This window comes from Camelus bactrianus, chromosome 1 (assembly GCF_048773025.1).
Source record: "Camelus bactrianus isolate YW-2024 breed Bactrian camel chromosome 1, ASM4877302v1, whole genome shotgun sequence".
NCBI classification, from domain to species: domain Eukaryota; kingdom Metazoa; phylum Chordata; class Mammalia; order Artiodactyla; family Camelidae; genus Camelus; species Camelus bactrianus.
In genome coordinates, this window is record NC_133539.1 from 90,753,531 (window position 1) to 90,775,093 (window position 21,563).

General features: G+C 34.4%; 1 protein-coding gene across 1 annotated transcript in view; it reads right to left on the reverse strand.

Moving 5' to 3' along the window:
- Positions 1–929: 929 nt before the first annotated feature.
- Positions 930–21,563, reverse strand: part of RSRC1 (arginine and serine rich coiled-coil 1) — a 352,876-nt gene continuing 332,242 nt past the window's right edge. The window contains exons 8-10 of the mRNA XM_010952035.3: positions 16,747–16,853; positions 7,094–7,246; positions 930–6,448 (exon numbers count right to left, since the gene is read on the reverse strand). Coding sequence (XP_010950337.1) covers positions 6,356–6,448; positions 7,094–7,246; positions 16,747–16,853 — 353 coding nt within the window. The 3' untranslated portion in view covers positions 930–6,355. The remainder of the gene's footprint in view (positions 6,449–7,093; positions 7,247–16,746; positions 16,854–21,563) is intronic.

A 21,563-nucleotide genomic window follows, 5' to 3' on the forward strand; every position in this document is an offset into this window, starting at 1 on the left:
AAGTTTTACAACTCTTTCGAAGCTCTTAAAGGTCTGTGTAAATGCCCTGCAAAGGGATTTAGAAATTAATTGAACAATGTCTTTTGGGAATTATACTGCAGTTATTACAGCAAGACAAACATATCTAGAAACTGGAACTTCAAGTTCATAACCCTAAACAGAAACCGAGTCTCTGGTATTTTCTAGACTGTGTCATATGCTAACCTATTTACCAATCACTTGTCATCTTCTCTTATTAATTATAAAAAAGATGAGTTAAAAGTCTCTGAGCACCTTTGCTGAAAATGGCCCACATGGCCTTGGAAACACGAGTGTGGTTGTAGAACAAATGTTAACAGGGGGTGGGGGGTGAATTAGGAGTTTGGGATTAGCAGATACAAACTACTATATATAAAACAGATAAGCAACAAGGACCTACTGTATAGCACAGGAAACTACATTCAATACCTTGTAATAGCCCATATGGAAGAGTATACAAGTGTATGAAAAAGAATACGTATGTATAACAAAATCACTATGCTGTATATGAAAAACCAATACAACATTGCAAATTAACTACATTTCAATTTAAAAAATGTTAATGTGAAAATGGTTTTCTTCCTGAAGGTTCAACTGTTTTAGATGGAACAGGTCTTACGTAGCACAGGGACTGGGATGCCAGTGATGCTCTATGGTAGGCATAAAAAATTTTGCCTAGTGAACTACTTCAAACATGGAGAAAGTATATTTTTGGAGATTATAATTTTGGATGACTCCCCATTTTCATTGTATGTAATGACACTGCAGCTGATTCAAATACACAGCATTCTGAAAAAAGTATTTTTTCAAACTATTAATGAACGAGTTATCTTCTCCAGGTCATTTAGACTTACAGCAGAAAGAGAAGAGAAAAGTTACAATGGGGTTAAATAAATAATCCAGTTACAGGATTTGTTTTTAAAAAATCCACCCAATCTTTAATATAGTCATTTGATCTACTGTGCTGCTGTTTGGAAAACATTTACTTACTTCTCATTTGTGTTTCCAATTCCATTTTAAGTTTATAGTACTTTCATGGAACATCCATGGGTAGATAAACTGTAGTTATGGATTTCATTCAAGACATGGGATTTTAGCAGTTCATTTTTTAAAAAGATTATGAAGGGAGCCTACACTATAACAGGTCTTTTACACTGTGGGATTTAAGCCTAAGTTCCATGTCATAAGATGTCAAGAAGAGAGGGTCAGTTCAGTTCACCATTCTCCTAGAACTGCAGCAGGATCATTTTGCCATTCCTTCTCAAGACCTAAAAATAAAATGGTACACTGTTGAGTTTAAAGTGTTGTGTCTTACTATATTGGTAAACTTTACTTCTTGAAAACTGACAAATTGCTCGCAAGGAGAGCAATCACAGGAGCCAGCAGGTGGACCCTGAATGACCACACCCACGTCGTTTGAAATATTATTTATATAATTTAAAAACTGGCCCAGAAAGAAAGTCTGGGCAAGGGCAGGACTAGTAAGATCCCGTTTAAACTCTAGCCCCACTGACGTTAGTCACTAATGCAATGAAGGCACTGTGTACTCTGACCTTCCCTATGATTTTTATCAGGCCTTTGTCAGCTCAGAGACATCTGAAGATACAAATCACAGAAATCAAACTAGCTAAGTTACAGAACATCTATTTATTTATTTAGCTTTTTATAGTTGATTTTTAAATTTATTTATTAGTTTTTTTTGGGGGGGGGGAAAGGAGGCAATTAGGTTTAGTTATTTATTTTTAGAGGAAGTACTGGGGACTGAACCCAGGACCTTGTGCATGCTAAGCATGCGCTCTACCACTTGAGCTATACCCTTCCCCTTATTTATTTAAGTAGATTTTTTTTTTATTGTGGTAAAATACACATAATTACCAGCTTCACCATTTTTAAGTGTACAGTTCAGTGGTATTAAACACATTCCCATTGTTGTCCAACTATCACCATCAACCATTCCCATAACTCTTTTCATCTCATAAAACTGAAACTCTATACCCATTAAACAATAATGCCGTTTCCCCTCCCCTGGCAACTGCCATTATACTATCTGCCTTTATGATTTTAACTACTCTAAGTACCTCATACAAGTGGAATCATACAGTGTTTGTCTTTTTGTGAATGGATTATTTCACTTAGCATAATGTCATCAAGGTTCATCCATGTTATAGCATACTGTAGAATTTCCTTCCTATTTAAGGCTGAGTAGTATTTCATTGTATACATACACTACATTTTACTTACCCATTCATCAATCCATGGATATTTGGGGTGCTTCCATGTCTGGGCTATTGCGAATACAGCTGCTATGAATACAGGTGTACAAACGTCTCTTTGAGACTCCGCTTTCAACTCTTTTGGGTATATATCCAGACACCTATTTATTTTTTGCACTTGCTCCAAATAGCCTGAGTAGTTTTAATAGCCACACTGCTAAATAGACTGCCCATTTGAGATGGGGAAATTCATTCTTCCTTCACTGAAAAATATTCGAGAGCCTTCTTTGTGTCAGGCATAGGGTAGATTCTGGGGATACAATGATAGCAAAAGTAACTTGGAAATATATGATGACAGAGCATTTTCTTTAATTTGGAAAAAACCTGCCAAACAGAATATACTGATCAACATCCATCTCTATAATAAAAGATGAAGATAATTAGAGAATTTACAAGGAGTTCTTTCTTACTTCCATTTTTATTCTTGTTCTGCTATAAAGACTCAGATATTTTCTTACCAAGATGACTTGTTTCTCCATTATTCCAAAAAGGAGCTCCAAAGAGTAAGTAGGGCTTACATTTAAAGGATGGCATTTCAACATTTTCTAAACAATTTAAGGACTGTATCAACTGAGTGAAGGCCAAGAGCTGGTTTAAAACCTCTTCCATCATACTCAAAAGGAATTCTGGGGTAGGGGAAGAGGGGAAGAAAGGAGTAACGTGTAAGTATTCCAGGTCAATTCATTTATAGTTTAGTGACCAAAAATGTCCTATGTCTTGTTTCATTTCTAGCTTTTGTTACTATCTCAGTTGCTCACTTAAAGATTTTCACTTGATACTCAAACCAAAGGAACATTTGGGGAGGGATTTAACCACAGGCAAGTGAACTGTATCTTTTTGTTCCAAAACAATGCTTTCTGTAACAATGCAAAGTGGAAAAACAAAGAGGATCAGGGAACACACAGTGGTCCCCGTGGCTATGAAAGGCCTTACTGGCAGATGCAATTCTTTTTAGCACTGAAATTCTCCTTTCAGCTACTATTGTCTGTCTTGCTCATGTCATCTTGGCTGACAAGTGGTGGTGACCCAAGACTGCTGGCAGTGGCCAAATGAAGGTTTGGCTTATTCAACTGATTCTCCACTAAAAGGAAGAAATGGTCAGAGGAAGCCAGAGGGTGACCAGCAACCTAAAAATTTGCCTGAATTTTTAAATAAGGTAGAGAGGGCAGGGCCACTTGGGTCTTTTACAAGAAGGGAATGGAAGTGTAACCATGGGTTGGAAGTGCAACAGTTCCCCAGCCTCCCAGAGCAGCAATAAGGAAGATGGAAGTGATGGCTGTGCATCCTTGTGGCTCCAGAAGCTTTCTTATTCTTCAAGTGTTCTTTCAGTTGTGAAGTCATCATGAAGCCTTCCTTAATTTTTTAACTTACAGTAATTTCTCTCTTCTTTGCAATCATGTCCTCTTCTCTGCCACTAAGTATTATATTTCTCATGTCATATATATGTCTGGTCTTCATAACTAAGCCTATTGAGGGAAGGACCCCTTCTGGATTCACCCATATATACCCAAATGCCCTTACTGTGCCCAGAACAAACTTGGCAGTCAAAAAAAGTTAATGAGTAAGTGGGTAAATCTGACTGAAGAATACCTGAGTTCCCCAAGTAAGCAGGGAACAGGCCACTAACTGCAGAGCAATCAAGGTTTCTTGTGGTCTTGGCAGGGAAAGCTGAGGACAAAGCTGGGATGAGGTCTACGGGCCATGGCAGTTCAAGCACATACATAAGGAGTATGCTGAGGTTGGAGTGGAGCTTTTCAGATCATTACCCGTGCAACTATTTGTTCCATATTTCATTAAGATGGCTACCATGTCAATATGTTACCTTGGCACAAACAGTACACTTTTTCTATCAAGGGCTTTCTTTTGTGCTATTTTATTGAAAAATCAAAGACAGCAGGTCTGCTATTAGTATCCTCATTTCACACACTAGGATGCTGAAGCGAGGAGGGTGAATGACTCAAAGTGTTCTTTCTCATATTCTTAGGTATCTGCCTCTTCATAATTAGGAAGTGCCAGGAAAAATTTTTTATTCCACTTTCCCTGAGAATGCGCTCAGTTCAGAAATGAAAACTTGTACTATTAGTACTCATCATTTTGTATGAAGTCAGTGTTTCAAAAAACACTTTGAGGTCTCATGGAAGTCCAAATTGTTGCCATTAATCAAGTGACATGAAAAGGATTGTTCTGTTTTATAGACTCATTATATTAGGATAGTAAAGAAAGCTTGGATGCATAACCTAGCTTGACTTTGGTGATATGTTTGATAGCGGTCTATGAAGTCTTTCTCATTAAATTTGATTTGGCTTGTGCGGTAATACTGTAGTCTTCAACAGGAATGCAGGTAAACAAAGTTAATAATACATTAAAATGAATCATACTGGAAATCAGGAAGGAGGGGAATAGTCACTGAGTTCCTGCAGGGACTAAAGTTTAATTAATTCAAAAAAAATTATTCTCTATCTCGATGAAAAATTTAGCTGTAAAATACAAATCTATTGCAGTTCAAGCTTCTGCATTTGGGCCACTTGTCACAGAGGAACATGGGTGTTAAATATAATTAAAGTGGATGACAGTATTTTCACTATTTTATAAATGAGGAACATCAGGCATACTGAGAAAAAAATGCCTCGTCCAGGTTCTTTGGAGAATCACTAGTGGCCCAAATGACAACCCATATTCTTGCCTAGATCACTGATACACACTTCCCCAAAGGGGAACAGCCCTTTCACTATTTACAAGTTACATAATGAATGAAACACAAAATTATTCAGTAACTATAATCCCTTTTTAAAGTTACTACAAATTTGTATATGTTAAAAACCACACAAACCTGAGTCCATACTGGGCACTTTTACTTACAGCTAAGGGGAAAAAAAAACCCACTAGCATATATTAGAATATGAAAACATGTTTGTATGAAAACAAGTATTTTGTCATCAGTCTATTTTCCATGCCTTTTGCAACTGGTTTTTAATTCTTTGTATTTTTCATTTTTAACAGGGATTACAACTTTAGTCATTTCAGAAATTTAAAAAGATGGCATCAAAATCTCCTATATATTGGTAATACGAGCTTAAGAACTTTTCATGCTTATCTTGTGTTCTGAGCTGCATGTAGTCTTCACAGATACAAATTAGAGCAGAACAAAATAGAAAAGGGTAATACACATGTCAGCTGTTGAAAACTAGTTTTGTAAGGCAAGGCCTAAATGTCCTTATCTCTGGCATGTTCAGTAATGGAATGCATAGTTGATTTTCATTCAGCTACCAGTGAAAGGTATTCCACAATGACAGATAGCCTTATCAAAATTACCATTAGCTGGCTTCCTCTACAGGGAATAGCAGTTGGTTAAGTAAGACTGAAGTGAGAGCTCTTACAAGTTTTCTCAGAAACAATTCCCCACCATGATATGTGGCCAACTGGTTAGGTCTTGTGTGAACACATAATTTTTAAAAGAATGAGCTGGGACCTGCTAACATGATTCAAAGGAGCATCTAGTAAAAGCTGATGTCTAAGCAATAAAGCAACAATTCGTTTAATTTTCAAGAAGTTTTTTCATTAAATTTGTTATTCCTCTAAGATTAACATGGCTCATTCTGCTTAAGATTGTTTATAGTGCTTTTAATTGTGCCTAAAATTTTACAATAAGGTGAAATAAAAGATTCAAAAATGGTTTTATAATATATAGAAGATGACCACTCATATTTATAGCTTGATTTTTTTATATATATGATTAATCAAAATTGTGCCTTTAAATGGCAACGTGATATTTATTGTACTCAGAAACATTACTGTGTGCCTTTTATTTTAACACTGCTGTTCTTAGGATTAGCTTTATTAACAGTATGACATTTTCATGCATTCTTAAACTTTACATTAGTTTTACTATTCAGTGTTTGATTAAGTTCAAATCAACAAATATTCAAGCCTACGTGAGAAAAGAATGAAATGAGATTACCTTTATATATAATCATCTAAGTTATTTTTAAGAGTAAAAAGTTAATATTGGGATTTAAAAACCTAAATTTCCAATGTTACTGTTAATTCAACCGTATGTATGTTAATTAGGCCACAGGACTGCCCATTAGCCTTTCTTGTCGGAGAGCAATTAATCTCTTGAACCACTTTTCCTCAGCATCAGCTTTCTCAATAAATAACTGAAATAAAAAAAAAGAAGAAGAAAAAATGTTATTGTTTGCCAACAACTTGGATTTGACCCTACATAATAAGATAAGTCACCTGTACAGAACACTTCCTTCAGCACAAGATTTGGATAGTGTTTAACTCTTGCTGACCTCTTAACAGAAGATCATCTATTTGGAATAAAGCTCAGAAAAGTCCTAGAGTAAAATGACTAATATCATCATCAATGGTTAGCAGTTTTACATCTCATTTTGAGAAGTTCATTTCCTACAATCTTTATGGGAGACATAGTGGCATGACACCATTTCACAGAAGACAGCAGAGTATGATAATGATGTATGCACAGTCAGTGAGCCAACTGGAGCACAGCCAGAATGAGACCTTTTAGTGTCAGATTAAAAACAAAACTCTTCTATTTGCTTATTTTTCTTACTCACTGAATCTTCTAGAAGTCAGGTAACATGAGTTGGACCGAACCAGATTCAAATACATGTAATAATTCTGAGGGCTGGAGGTGAGCTGCCTATTTTTAGCAAATAGGAACATATGAATCCATTTCCTCCAGTGGTCTTCTTGTTACCAGCACAAAAGGACAACTGCTTGAATTAACTTCAGTCGACTAGACTTAAACTGATATTCTTAAGGTTTAAGGGTCTTACATTCGGATGGGCCAGAGAATTGTCATCTTGGTACTTGATGGCAGTAGGGATGCTGCTAGGGTCTATTTCCTTTTCATTACTTGGTGGATCAGCAACTACTGACACTGGTCCTGATGTTGCAGCTGCATGCTTCACTTCACTAGGTTCCACTGACTAAACGTAAAACACACATTGTTCGCTGGATCACAAGATACAATTAAAATTTCGCTTTGATAATATTTCTGATTTTGAGTAATAATTGCTCAACTGCCCTTCTTTGAGATAATACCAATCACAAAAAGGTCCTAAGTTATTGAATAAGAAACAGTTATTCCTAAAACAAGCAAACAAATACAAAACCACTGTGAAAATGTAATTTCTTACAATCAGTATATTTTTCTTAAGAAATTGGTACTTATGAGTCTATACTACTGAAAACATATACATGTTTCATATAACTAAATTCTATTAATCAAAAGAAGCTTGCAACAAATCTCTACTTAGTTGGTCTCTTTAGGTATAAAAGACAAATTCAAAGGTTATTACTATAATTTTTTACTAAGTCTTACTGAGATACAATTCCATATCACAATTCATATAGCTTTTACCATATCAACAGAGTTTTGCAAATAACACCACAAGCAACTTTGGAAGATTTTCGGCATCCTCCTAAAAAACCCCATACCCATTAGCAGTCACTGCTCCTCACTTCTCCCCAACCTTCCCATCTCTAGGTAACCACTAACCTACTTTCTGTCTTTACAGATTTCCCTATTCTGGGTATTTCATATAAAAGGAATCACATATGTGTTTTTTTTTTTGTGACTAGCTTCTTTCATTCAGCATAGTGTTTTCAAGGTTCATCCATGTTTGTAACACATATCAGTATTTCACTCCTTTTTGTTGCTGAATCACATTCCACTGTATGGCATATTATATGCCAGGTACCGTGCTAAGTGCTGGGGACAAAAAGACCAATAAGTCTTTCTGCTGGAAGGAACCAGGAGTGTAGTGCTAAGGTTAATTCCAGTATCTCCTTCCCTGAGAGAAGAGGAGGCCAGGGAAGTGGCCAATTAACAGCACAGTTGCAGGAATACTATGAGATGGATTAGATGAGAAGTTGAAATTATAAGTCAAAATAAAAAAAACCCTAGATGACTGGGAGATTAATTCCTCTCCTTAGCCTTTTTTTTCTACACCTATTGATTCTACACCTATAGTTTTTCAGTTTCCATTTTCTTCTGATTTAATCTACTTCTGAATATCCACTTCTCTGAATGAAGTGCAAAACAGATGTCACTGGGGAAAACATCTAGAAAATGAAATACGCATGAATTAGTTAATCCTTTATTATAATAATTTATCTTATTTAGAGTTGGAGATCCATCTATTTTACCAGTATTTACTGGCATTACTAATTGCTTAGCACATTGCTTACACAAGGGAGGATAAAAAGATATGTTCCCTGTCCAAATTGGAAACTATATTTTTCTAATGGGATGACAGATCACTAACAAATACATACCAAAATATATGACAAACTGTTCACAAGTTACATAGAGATATTTTAAAAAATATTTGGTAAATTTGATTTGGCAGTTTTCTTCTTATATTTTGGAGCTAATATTATTCCCCCCCTCCCCCCCCCAACCTCAAGGCTTATTCCCTAAATGACATTATTTTGACCCTTTGTAAAACTGGAGCCATTTAACAGTCAAGCCCAATATTCTGCACAGGGGAAAATGGGAAGTACGCTAATCCAAGGAGGTCCAGGACATCACTTTTTGGTACTCTAAGTTGCCAGGCAGGGAATATAGAAGCATGCTATTCTGAATATCTAGGCCACAGTTTGACAGGGCTCAGCTAGGAGACTGGCTGCCCAAATTGTGAAGTGCTGTTATTCTAGTTGCCAAATATGTGGATTACACATGTTCAGAGATAACATTCTATTATAAAAACCAAGTAATCTGATTTTGTTTTTACCTACATAGTACATTGAAGTCTTCTCTGAAAAGTGCTTAGACACACATAAGGTAAAGTTCTCAAGGGTTAGGATCAGAGCATAGGAGTTATTATTTAATAATGGGTAATGAAAAAAAAATGAGGAGAACCATTAATTCCTTCTTTATGCAAGTGAGGAAAGCTGTTAGAGAAAATTTGACCATAAAAAACCCTCAACATGGCCGCTATCAAAACATCTGGCTTTGAGTAACACTGCCACCTAATGGTTCAGTTTGGAAAAACTTGTTTTAACATGTACTTAACAAATACTTAACATGTACTTATGTCAAAGAACAAATGCTCATGCTGCTTAGGGTTATTTACCCTCTTTTTGAACACAGGCAAGTATCTGCCAAATACAATAATTTCAGGATTGAATAATTGGTAATAAACTTATTGGGGGCAGCAGTTTGAAAACAAGTTGCATCTTGGCTCCTGAAGTTTATGATATAGCAGGAACTATCAGATTATCTACTCTCACTAGAGAAATATGATTGCAGAGAGTTAAACTAGTTAAATCAATATGTGTTGCAGGAGACACAATATCTAGCATGTCATTGGTAATAGCCACTTTTCTATTAATAGCTTCCTAGCTTAATTAGTAGAATTAACACAGCTGAAGACTCTACCAACTGAAGGGGTGGCTAGTTACAGAAAAGCCTTTTTCAGAGATACAAACTTTATACCAATGCATGTAGAACTATCCAGGAGATAAGGATGTTGAAACTTGGGTCATAATTTAGTCCTCAAGAGAGTTAGTCTTTGGGCATCTATCCCTGATGGGCATCAGGGATAGCCCATCACATCTCCCCATGACCTGGGTGAAATGGTCCTCAGGATAATTTACCTTCTTTTGCTAAGTAATCTCCTGATAAATAATTCAGCTTCTTGGGCATCCTGAATCCTTCACCTTATACTGCAGACACAGACATTTTAGTACTGGAAAGGGATATCACTTTCTAAACTAATAAATTGGTCCTTTGTTTTATATTACAGTCAAGTGTGAATTTATTCGTTGTTGACCCATCACTGCTCTTCTGATCATTTTGAAATGTGGTGACTAATAAAGTCCAGTGTTAGACAGCTAATACTTTATACTATTGTACATTCACCAAGGTAAATGCCATCTTCTGAGGCTTTTTAGCATATTTCCCTGCTGCGGTCACTCTAATGCATGCTTTCTTTATACTTCAACAGGGAATATACATTGAGTTCACAATTATGAGAGATGTTTAATTAGTAGGAAAAACATGGGCTCTGGAGTTGGATAATTTGGTTGGATACTGCTTTCTATTATTTATTAGCAGTTTGACCAAGGGTTATAAAATTTGCTAAACCTCAGCTTCCTCACTATAAATAACAGTTATTAGGATATTAGGTAAATTATAAGTACTAAATGTGTAAGGATTAATGGTAGCCAACATTATTTTAAGTTCTTTAAATATATTTTAAAAGTGGGGCTAGGAAACAGCATTGTTTTATGTCATTTGCTTAGTGCTTTAACGTTTCCAAATGACTATCTTGAAACAAACTGGTCCAAAGCTGATGTCTCTAGATGAAACCAGTAAGTTACTATGGAAAGTAATTTTTTAACTATTTGCTTGGTAATACAGTAGGCTACCAAGTCTCAAATAAGGAGAATTTTAGAGTCTCCAGATCATAAAAATCACATAAAATAATCTCTGGCCCAATCAAAATGGGAATCCTTCTATCTACAATTCCTCTTAAGGAAGCCACAGACAAATGTTCAGTGTTCAGTAAGGAGAGGAGGTGGGGTAGCAGCAGGAAGAGCAGTAGGATAATAGCTTTTACTTTCCGAGTATCTGCTGTATGCCAGGTGCGAGTCTAACTGCTTTAGGTAAAGTATCTTGCTCATCCTTACAAAAGCCTCTGCCATGGGTATTATCCCCATTTTAAGAAAAGAGAGCCAAGGTTGCATGAGGTTATTATGTAGTTTAAGGACATATATAGCCAGTAAATAGCAAAATCAGAAAGTGGTTCCAGGTCTCACTCTACATCTCATGCTTTTGACCACTGATTTCTAATTGTTAAATCCAAGAGATACTGCAATTTGGTTTGAATTTTAGAGGAAAGAAATAAAAGTGTTGGTTAAATATTTTAACTAAGTACATTTCTAAGTGGCTCAATTTGCAATGCTGCATTAACATTTCTAGGCTGCTTCTGCTTCTCTGTCATACTTATCTAACCTAGAACTAGTCAGTTCTAGGTTTTCCAGGTTGATTTTCTATCTTTCTATGAATTCTTGTTAAGGGGAACCTCTTTTTAAAAGACAGTTGAAACAGAAGGTGGGTTTCTCTCACACATATATGTGAAGGTTGCTTACAAAATGATGAGGCTCCTATTCTATCTTATTCCTCTCAATCCCTAATGGTGGCTTCTGAATTAGAAGCACAAGAAAAACAATACTGAAGGTGAGTAAATTACAACTTAGCATTAAAACCTAAAGCAAACAAAAACTAATTATTAAAATAATTAATAATGGTGGTCCCTCTAATGAGATGTATGTGAAATTTTTTTTATATTGGTCCCATGGGTTTTGTTATATAGGGTTTTTGTTATAGATTTGGGGACAAGAGTTTTTCTCTTGAATTCAGTCAGTTATCTTAAGATTAACAGCTATAGGAAATAATATTTTAAAACTTTTCAAGGGAATGTAAGAAGGTGAAAACATTACTAATCCTAGAATTCAAATAGATAGATATTATTACATGTACAAATTTCAAAAGACTTTAAAGGTGAAACCAGATATCTAACGAATTGCTGTATTTCTCAGCACGGGGCCTGTCTAACTGGTGAGTATGGAGACGCTGGGAAAATAAAGGGCATGCTGGAGAAACGTTAAGTGGAGTAAGGTATTTATACTCAAGATAGTTTGAGCACCTACAGTCATAAAAGTTTTCAAGTACTATAGTTTATAGAATGTCCTTAGATAGCAAATAATTTAGATGCTAAGTATGTTATTGAAAAACAAACATTTAATGGATCAAGAACCATGTTAGATATTTATATTTAATCCTTAGTTACTCTAAAAAGTAAGTATTCCCATATGACCCAGGAATCCCACTCCTGGGCATATATCCAGAAGGAACCCTACTTCAGGATGACACCTGCACCCCAATGTTCATAGCAGCATTATTTACAATAGCCAAGACATGGAAACAGCCTAAATGTCCATCAACAGATGACTGGATAAAGAAGATGTGGTATATTTATACAATGGAATACTACTCAGCCATAAAAACCGACAACGTAACGCCAATTGCAGCAACATGGATGCTCCTGGAGAATGTCACTCTAAGTAAAGTAAGCCAGAAAGAGAAAGAAAAATACCATATGAGATCACTCATATGTGGAATCTAAAAAAAGAAAAAAAAAAAACAACAAAGCATAAATACAAAACAGAAAATAGACTCACAGACATAGAATATAAACTTGTGGTTGCCAAGGGGGCGGGAGGTGGGAAGAGATAAATTGGGATTTCAAAACTGTAGAATAGATAAACAAGATTATACTGTATAGCACAGGGAAATATATACAAGATCTTATGATAGCTCACAGAGAAAAAAATGTGACAATAAATGTACATATGTTCATGTATAACTGAAGAATTGTGCTCTACACTGGAATTTGACACAACATTGTAAAATGATTATAAATCAATAAAAAATGTTAAAAAAAAAAGTAAAAAGTAGGTATTCTTAGCTCTGCTTTATGAATTTGGAAACAGGCTTAGAAAGAGGTTAAGAGGTTTGCTTGAGACCATAAATCACGGTATGATGTAAAGGAGTTAAGATTCAAACTCAGTGGAACAAGACAAGGATGCCCACTCTCACCACTTCTATTCAACACAGTACTATAAGTCATAGCCACAGTAATCAGACAAGGAAAAGAAATAAAAGTGACCCAGATTGGAAGAGAAGAGGTAAAACTGTCCTTATATGCTGATGACATGATACTATATATAGAAAACCATAAAGGCTGCACACAAAAACTAGTAGAGTTGATAAAAGAATTTGGCAAGGTAGCAGGATACAAGATTAACATGCAGGAATCAGTTGCATTTATTTACATTAACAATGAATCACAGGAAAAGAAAGTAAAGAAACAATCCCTTTTAAAATTGCATCAAAAAATACTTAGGAATAAACTTGAACAAGGAGGTGAAAGACTTATATGCTGAGAACCACAAAACATTGATTAAGGAAATTAAAGACGACTTAAAGAAATATCCCACGCTCTTGGATTGGAAGAATTAATATTGTTAAAATGGTCATACTACCCAAAGCAATCTACTGATTTAATGCAATCCCTATCAAATTATGTAGGACATTTTTCACAGAACTAGAACAAATAATCCTAAAATGTATATGGAATCACAGAAGACCCAGAACTGCCAAAGCAATACTGAAAAAAAAAAAAAAAAAAAAAGAATGAAGCTGGAGGAATAATCCTCCCAGATTTCAGACAATATTACAGAGCTACAGTAGTTAAAACAGTGTGGCACTGGCACAAAACTAGACATATGAATCAATGGAACAGAACAGAGAGCCCAGGAATAAGCCCACAGACCTACGGTCAATTAATCTTCGACAAAGGTGGCAAGAATATAGAATGGAGAAAACATAGTCTCTTCAGCAAGTGGTGTTGGGAAAGTTGGACAGCTGCATCAAGTCAATGGAGTTTGAACACTCCCTCACATCATACACACAAAAAAACCTTAAAGACTTAAACATAGGATAAAACATTATAAGCCTCCTAGAAGAAAAAACACAGGCAAAACATTTTCTGACATAAATCTTAGCAATGTTTTCCTAGGGCAGTCTATCCAGGCAACAGAAATAAAAGCAACAGTAAACAAATGGGACCTAATTAAATTTACAAGCTTTTGCACAGCAAAGGAAACCATAAACAAAACAAAAAGACAACTTACAGAATAGGAGAAAATATTTGCAAATATATAACTGACAAGGGCTTAATTTCCAGAATGTACAAATAGCTCACACAACTTAATAACAACAACAACAACAACAACAACAACAAAAACAACAATCCAATCCAAAAATGGACAAAAGACCTAAACAAGCAATTCTCCAGTGAAGACATACAAATGGCCAAATAGGCACATGAAAATATGCCCAATATCACTAATTAGCAGAGAAATGCAAATCAAAACTACAGCAAGGTATCACCTCACACCACTCAGAATGGCCATCACTGAAAAGTCCACAAACGATAATGCTGGAGAGGGTATAGTGAAAAGGGAACCCACCTACATTGTTGGTGGGAATGTAGTTTGGTGCAGCCACTATGGAAAACAGTACGAAGATTCCTCAAAAAACTAAAAATAGACTTATCATATGATCCAGCAATCCCACTCCTGGGCATATATCTGGAGGGAACTCTAACTTGAAAAGATACATGCACCCCAGTGTTCATAGCAGCACTATTTACAATAGTCAAGACATGGAAACAACCTTAATGTCTATCGACAGATGGCTGGATAAAGAAGTTATGATATATTTATACAACAGAATACTACTCAACCATAAAAAAGAATAAAACAATGCCAATTGCAGCAACATGAATGGACCTGGAGATCATCATTCTAAGTGAAGTAAGCCAGGAAGAGAAAGAAAAACACCATATGATATCATTTATATGTGGACTCCAATAAAAAAGATATAAAGGAACTTATTTACAAAACAGAAACAGACTCACAGACATAGAAAACAAACTTACGGTTATCAGGGGAAAAAGGAGTAGGAAGGGATAAATTGGGAGTTGGAGATTTGCAGATACTAACAACTATATATAAAATAGATAAACAAGTTTCTACTGTATAGCACAGGGAACTATATTCAATATCTTGTAGTAACTCATAATGAAAAAGAATATGAAAAGGAATATATGCACGTATATGTATGACTGAAACACTATGCTATACACCAGAAACTGATGCAACATTGTACACTGACTATACTTCAATTAAAAAAAGTAATGAAAAAAAAAAGATTGAAACTCAGATCTCCTTGAGTCCAAAGCCGAAACTCTTTCCACTATATCAAGCAGGGTTTAGATCAATTTCCTTGCTCACTGCCAATTTTACTAGTTATTGGAGGAACTGTTAGCATCTTGGAGGAGAGGAACGAAATAAAAAATAAGTTATTACATTAATAATTAATAGCAAATGGGAAAAAGTTGTTTAGAAGAAAAGCCAGTGTATTAACTATAGAAGAATAAATATTTCCATGGAAAGAAAATGCTAATTTATCTTAAGTGTGTCCAGTAAGAACTGGAAAGTCAGGGTGAACTCCAGAAAGTAAATACTACAAAAGTAAATTTCAAAATAAATTACAATTCTATTAGGATATATGAAGGACCTCTTTATGTGTAAGAGTAAGATATCAAATACAGTGGGCAACTATACTTTATAATGTCCATTTCATAGCTCCACTTTTTAGGCATTATGGTGGAAACTACAAAATGTTCAAATGGAATTAGCAAAATAAAAAGGCAGAGACCATGGATTAACCAAGGTTGTCTAGTGCTGTGTGCCTGGTATGCTGCACATGCTTAATCCATGTCTCCAGAATGAATTATTTTAAAATGTATATGGCAACTGAAAAGGCATTCATCTCATTAGTAACAAAAGAAATGCTAATGGAACAACAAAAAGTCAATTTTTACCTATCAGGTCAGAAAACAGTCTAACACTTGGTGTTAATCAGTGTGAGAGGAAGACATTACCTTGCACTTCTGGGTGGAATTTGAATTGGTACAACATTTTTGGAGAATGACTTTGGGAACATACATGAAAATAAAGATACTAACCTTTAACAAATAACTCCATCTTGAAAATTTTAACTTAAGTTGGTAATAATGGATATCTACAAACATGTATGTAATACTTCCAAACTTACAATTACTTAAATACCTACTATCAGAGAAAAAATTAATGAATTATGATACATTGATAAGTAGAATACTATAGTCATTAATATATCTATGGATATAGAATATTTTTGAATAAGTGGTAACTATACTATGTCTTCATTATATATACGTTATTAAGAAATACATACATTTCACAGTAGATAGCCCTTTTCTACTAAACGAATACAAATTCCAGAAAGCAACCCTGATAATGACTGAAAGAATACATGAAATATTCAACAGATAAAATAACAATCAAAGCTCCTTTTACTAAAGCTAAATAAATGATACCCATACGGGTGAAGAGTATAAATATATGATACTACTTGGGTAATAATTTTATTATTAAAGCTCTTTTCTAACTTTTCTCTAGCAATGTCAATTCAAAAAGTAGATGTACACATTTGAAAAAGAACTGTATATGTTCATATAGCAGCAGATTACTATTATAGAACTATCATGTTGACACTTAACTTTGTCTTCTCAGTGAATTTTAAAATAAAAATGGCATCTGATACATTTTTACAGTTTTTTAAAACAAGTTAAACTTGAACTGATTCTCACTGATTCATTCTTTCTCTCAATAACAAGGTGACATTCTCTCACCCTACTTCAGCTCTTTATTAGAAGAAGCACTCACATTTAAGTAAAATCCATTAATAAAGCATCTCTTCAGTTGGAATCTAAAGGCTTATTCATACGCCTGAATGAAAACTTACCTTTTTGACTTCTTTACTTGATCTGAATGTTTGCTGAACAAAAGAATCACTTTCAATGGCTTCAATTTCTTTGACTCTTTTTACTTGTTCTACCAGGGTGGCTTGGTCTAAAAAAGAGGGTTTAATGTCAGTGTATTTTGGTGTGTAAGCTTGTTAACAACACTATGCCTAGGCAATGTTCTTTCTATGAATTTTATGACTTACGAGATTTAACTGGATGAAAAAAAAGACATTATATTTAAGTTATAATAGAAACTTTATTCCCCCTGGAGCTCCATAAATATAACATTCCTATACACTAAGATTCTCACCTAAAACCTAAAACATTGCTGAGAAGCTACTGCTATAATGATCCAAGATAATCTGGGCTAATCTTGTAGGAGGACTTTACTTTTTTTTTTTTTTTTCAATTTTATCATGGAAATACAAATAAAAGGGCTAAGAGCACAATGAGTCCATCTGCACCCATCACCCAACTTCTATAGTCATTAATTTTCCCTTACTCTTAATCTATCCATGCCCATTTCAATTTTGTGTGTGAACCTGGAGTATTAAAAGTAAATCCTAGACATCATGCCATGTTACCCCTAAATATTTTAGTAGGTATCTCAGTTATGGGCTTAAGAAAATAAAAAAAACCCCAAACAAACCAGCAACGTAACTGAAATACCATCTTTACATCTAACATTATTGGTAATAAATCCTTAATATCATCTTACATAGTCCATGTTTAATTTTCACTGATTGTCCAAGAAAAGTCTTTTTACAGTTGGTTTGTCTGAAACAGGATTCAAACAAGGTCCATATATTACTTAGTAGGTTATGTATCTTAAATCCCTTTTACACTTACAGTCCACCATCCCTTCCTTTCATTGTCATTTATTTACTGAAGAAAATGTATCAATTATCCTTCACAATTTTCTACATTCTGGATTTGGCTGATTTTATCCTTGTGGTATCATTTAACACGTTCTTCTATCCTTCATATTTTGTGTAAACCAGTAGTTCTACCTAGACAGGGATAAGATTTTGGTTCAATTTCTTTGGGTCAAGAACACATCACGGGTGATGCTGTGTAATTCCTACTATATTATATCAAGATACACTTCTACTTTTTAATGATGTTAAGATTGATGAGTGAGTCCAAGGTGATGTCAGCCTCACTCTATTATAAAGTTCTCTATCAACCTTTCACTTAATGGTTTTAGCAGACATAAATGCGTGTTGCTCACATCCATTATTTTAGTAGACATTGCAGAATAGTGATTTTTTCTAATTTTATTATCTGTCTTACATTTATTTGCTCTGATTCTCACATAATGAAGAACTTCTCTCATCGACTATTTTGAGACTATAAAATACAATCTGCACAGGAAAAAGCAGAATAAATATTTAATTCTTTCCCCTTATCAATTTTGGTCTAAATATGACCATTATGAGCTAATGAATATTTACATATTTAATGTTATTTCAGTCCGTGGTAATCATTTTCATATTTTGATTCTCCCTTTGGGTAGTGGGAGCCTCTTCAAGTTGGCACCTGCATCCTTTTGATATGATCTCCTTTGTTAAGGTGTGATAATATGTTCCAGCGTCATCTTGTACAATTCCTGTCTTAGACTTGAAATTAGCCATTTCTCCAAAGGGTCTGGATTTCTTTTAGTGGGGAACGATATTTAAAGACAATGACCCGGGCAGTAGGGGTGTTTGTTGTGACTGAATTATCACTGCATCTGAGATTTTCAGTGGGTGGGACAGGAAACACACATTTTTCGAAGAGAAAAATTAATATGAGTTCATGCTGATACAACCAACCAAATTAAGGATTAAAGGACTTTTAGTCAAATCTCTTATATTTGTGTATCTTTTCTCTTATTCTAAGAATATTAGGCCTTAGTGATATGATCAAAAGTACTTGCTTTTCCTAGTATGTGAGTTGACCATGTATTTGTTTCAAAATAGCAAGACAAATATTACTATTAACAAGATGAATTAATGCAGTTTCACATTTCTTTATGATTTTTGATTTTAGGATTTACTCTACTGATGAACTGCCAATGCACTATAGACTACATTCTAAAGTCACTTAAAATAATTCTCCATGTGATTATGCTACCAACTTGATATACAGTTAGGTTTATTTATTTCAGTTTATTTTGATTTTTAGATCTTGTTTTGTTCTCTTGTCTTCATGATTAATGTTTGTTTTTTTAAATTGCACAAAGCACTTACATGGTTTTAAAGTAAAACAACATCATTCAGAGAAGTCTAAGTTTCCTCTTCTAATCCCGTTCCCCCAGTCCATAGGTAACCATTTTTATTAGGTTTTAACTTTTATCCTTCCATCGCTTACTTCTAAAAATAAGTATACACTCTCTTCTTTCTTACACAAAACTAACACAGTATACATTCCTGCACACATTACTTCTCTCACTTAACAATGTCTTCCATAGCAGTATAGAGACTTCCTCATTCTATGTTAACAGATGTACCTATTTTATGGTTTTAGGATTTTTTTTTTCCTACCAATGCCTCATCTGAATTGTTCCCAGTCCTTTGCTTTTATAATTAACGCTTTAATAAAGAGCCACATGCATATATCATTTTGTTCTTTTTTCCATATGCTAGCTGGGCAGGGAAAATGCAACATTACAGTTTACAACCAGTTTAAACTCTTGGTCTAAGCTGAAATGAATACACAGCTGAATTAGGAGCCACTGTATGCCAAGCTAAGGCATCTAAAAGTGATGAGACTTTATCTCATCTTGTTAATAATAACTGAATTTACATTTTAAGAAACAACTGTAATAACTGGTTTAACAAGGTAGAGTTATTTGCATCAAAGTAATTTTTACATACTAAGCTGAAAATGTTAAATGATACAGAGAGTATGAAAAGAAATTTGGTTAAACACATATAATAAAAATTAACATTTTATGAAAAATCTTTGTTTCAATGTTTGGCCAATCACAAATTTTAATTAGAGAGTCTTATGCAAGCTCCAGTTTAAGAGAAAGACAATGCTTCTGATGATGTATCCCTGACAGCTGTAACCAGTCTTTTCTCACGTGAGAAATCATGCATGGAAAGTTTGGACCTAAGAGCCATCAGAGCCAACACTCTCATCTCTGGAAGAATGTATTTTCCTACATAAAAGCAGGCACTGTCAGAGTGTCATGGAGGAGCAAATAGTTTCACATGCTTTAGAATAAAAGCTCCTGTGGATTTTAATTATGCAATGCACTAATTGAGCATGCAAAATGAGAACAGACTCTTTGCCTAGCTAACTTATTAATATTAACACATCCCATACCAGTGGATAATATTTTTACTAGTTACATGTATAAGAGTATTAATATAGCAGAGAAAAATAGTAATGGATACCATTCCAGGTAATCTAACTTTAACTTGTCCATATGAAAACATATTTGTTCGTGTAGGTCTTAAGTAGTCTCACTATTATTTCACAATCATTAGTTCCCAACCAAAAGACAGTATTTCTGACTTCAGGATGATGTCTCATATATATCAACTATTTGGCCCCTTGGATTTTTTCTCTAACATATTCTCTCATTTGGATTTACAAAGCGCATCATTAGTATTAAATGTCAGAGGTGAGCTCACAAACAGTATTTGATGTCTGAAGCTTGCAATGTTTGTAGCTTTAAATATGGGCATATAACCAGCTCCTAATACAAATAAAACTGTTATCACAGAAGCTGGCCAAAGGACCAGTATGTTTAACAAAATAGCACTGGAGAAATTATAAAGAAAGGCAGGAGAAAAATCAGAGAAAAACAACATTATCTTTGTGTTTCTTTAAAGATCACTTCAGGACTAACAAAGTGACGGGGCAGACAGGGGAAAGGCTGTCTGCCTGACTTACAATATGAAAATAAACCAACATAGCTTTTACCTTTCAATGTGGGAAAACCATTTTACTGGTGATATTTAAATTAGAGAGTGTGATATTTAAATTAAAATTTGAAAGATTAATGGAAGATTTACATTTGCAGCCTTATAAATAGCTCAGCTCCGTGCTGTCTGAAAACAGGCATAAAAAATGTTTTAAATTGCTTCATACTCAAAATTCTAAGATCAATGTCCACAAATGTATGTCTTCAGTATAACCTTGTCATTTTGGGAAGCAGAATAAAACACATCAATAATATACAGTAAATTGTTTTAAATTCAGGCTCTTAAGTTTTATGTGTCAATTTGTCATTTAAAAATTCTGTACCCATTTTAAGACTGAGAAGAATGTGAATTAAAACTAGTTACTGTTTATATGCTTGGCATGAATGCCTAGCATACAAAGTATCTTATATTCATTAGTCATGAGGTAAAAATAAAGACAAGTTACTTGGAGGATAAAAATTACAGGATCCTTCTAAACATTAACATGGTAAACATGAAGTATCTATTAGCACTTGATTCTTTTTGATAAACAAAATGACTTCCATAGGTTTGCTTGCAAGATGTCTGTAGAAGGGATACATATTTCATAGTAAAAGAAAAAATAATGGGGTCAGAAATCTAAGTCACCACAGACTAAAGAATTCAGTACTAACTCACTGCATGGAAAATTATTTAGTTCCTTTTGTGATGAAAATTAAAATCAAATATTTTATTAGTTATTGTTGATGTCATAAAAATTAGGCTCACCTGCCACTTCAAGTTATTTGACAATTTCACATAACAGGTTTATAGAATTTTCTTTTAAAATATTATCAAATGGTACACAAGTTCAAGATTAATAAATAAAGATGATAAGGTGCAATAAAACTTTCTACTTGAAAAGACAAAATTTTAATCTG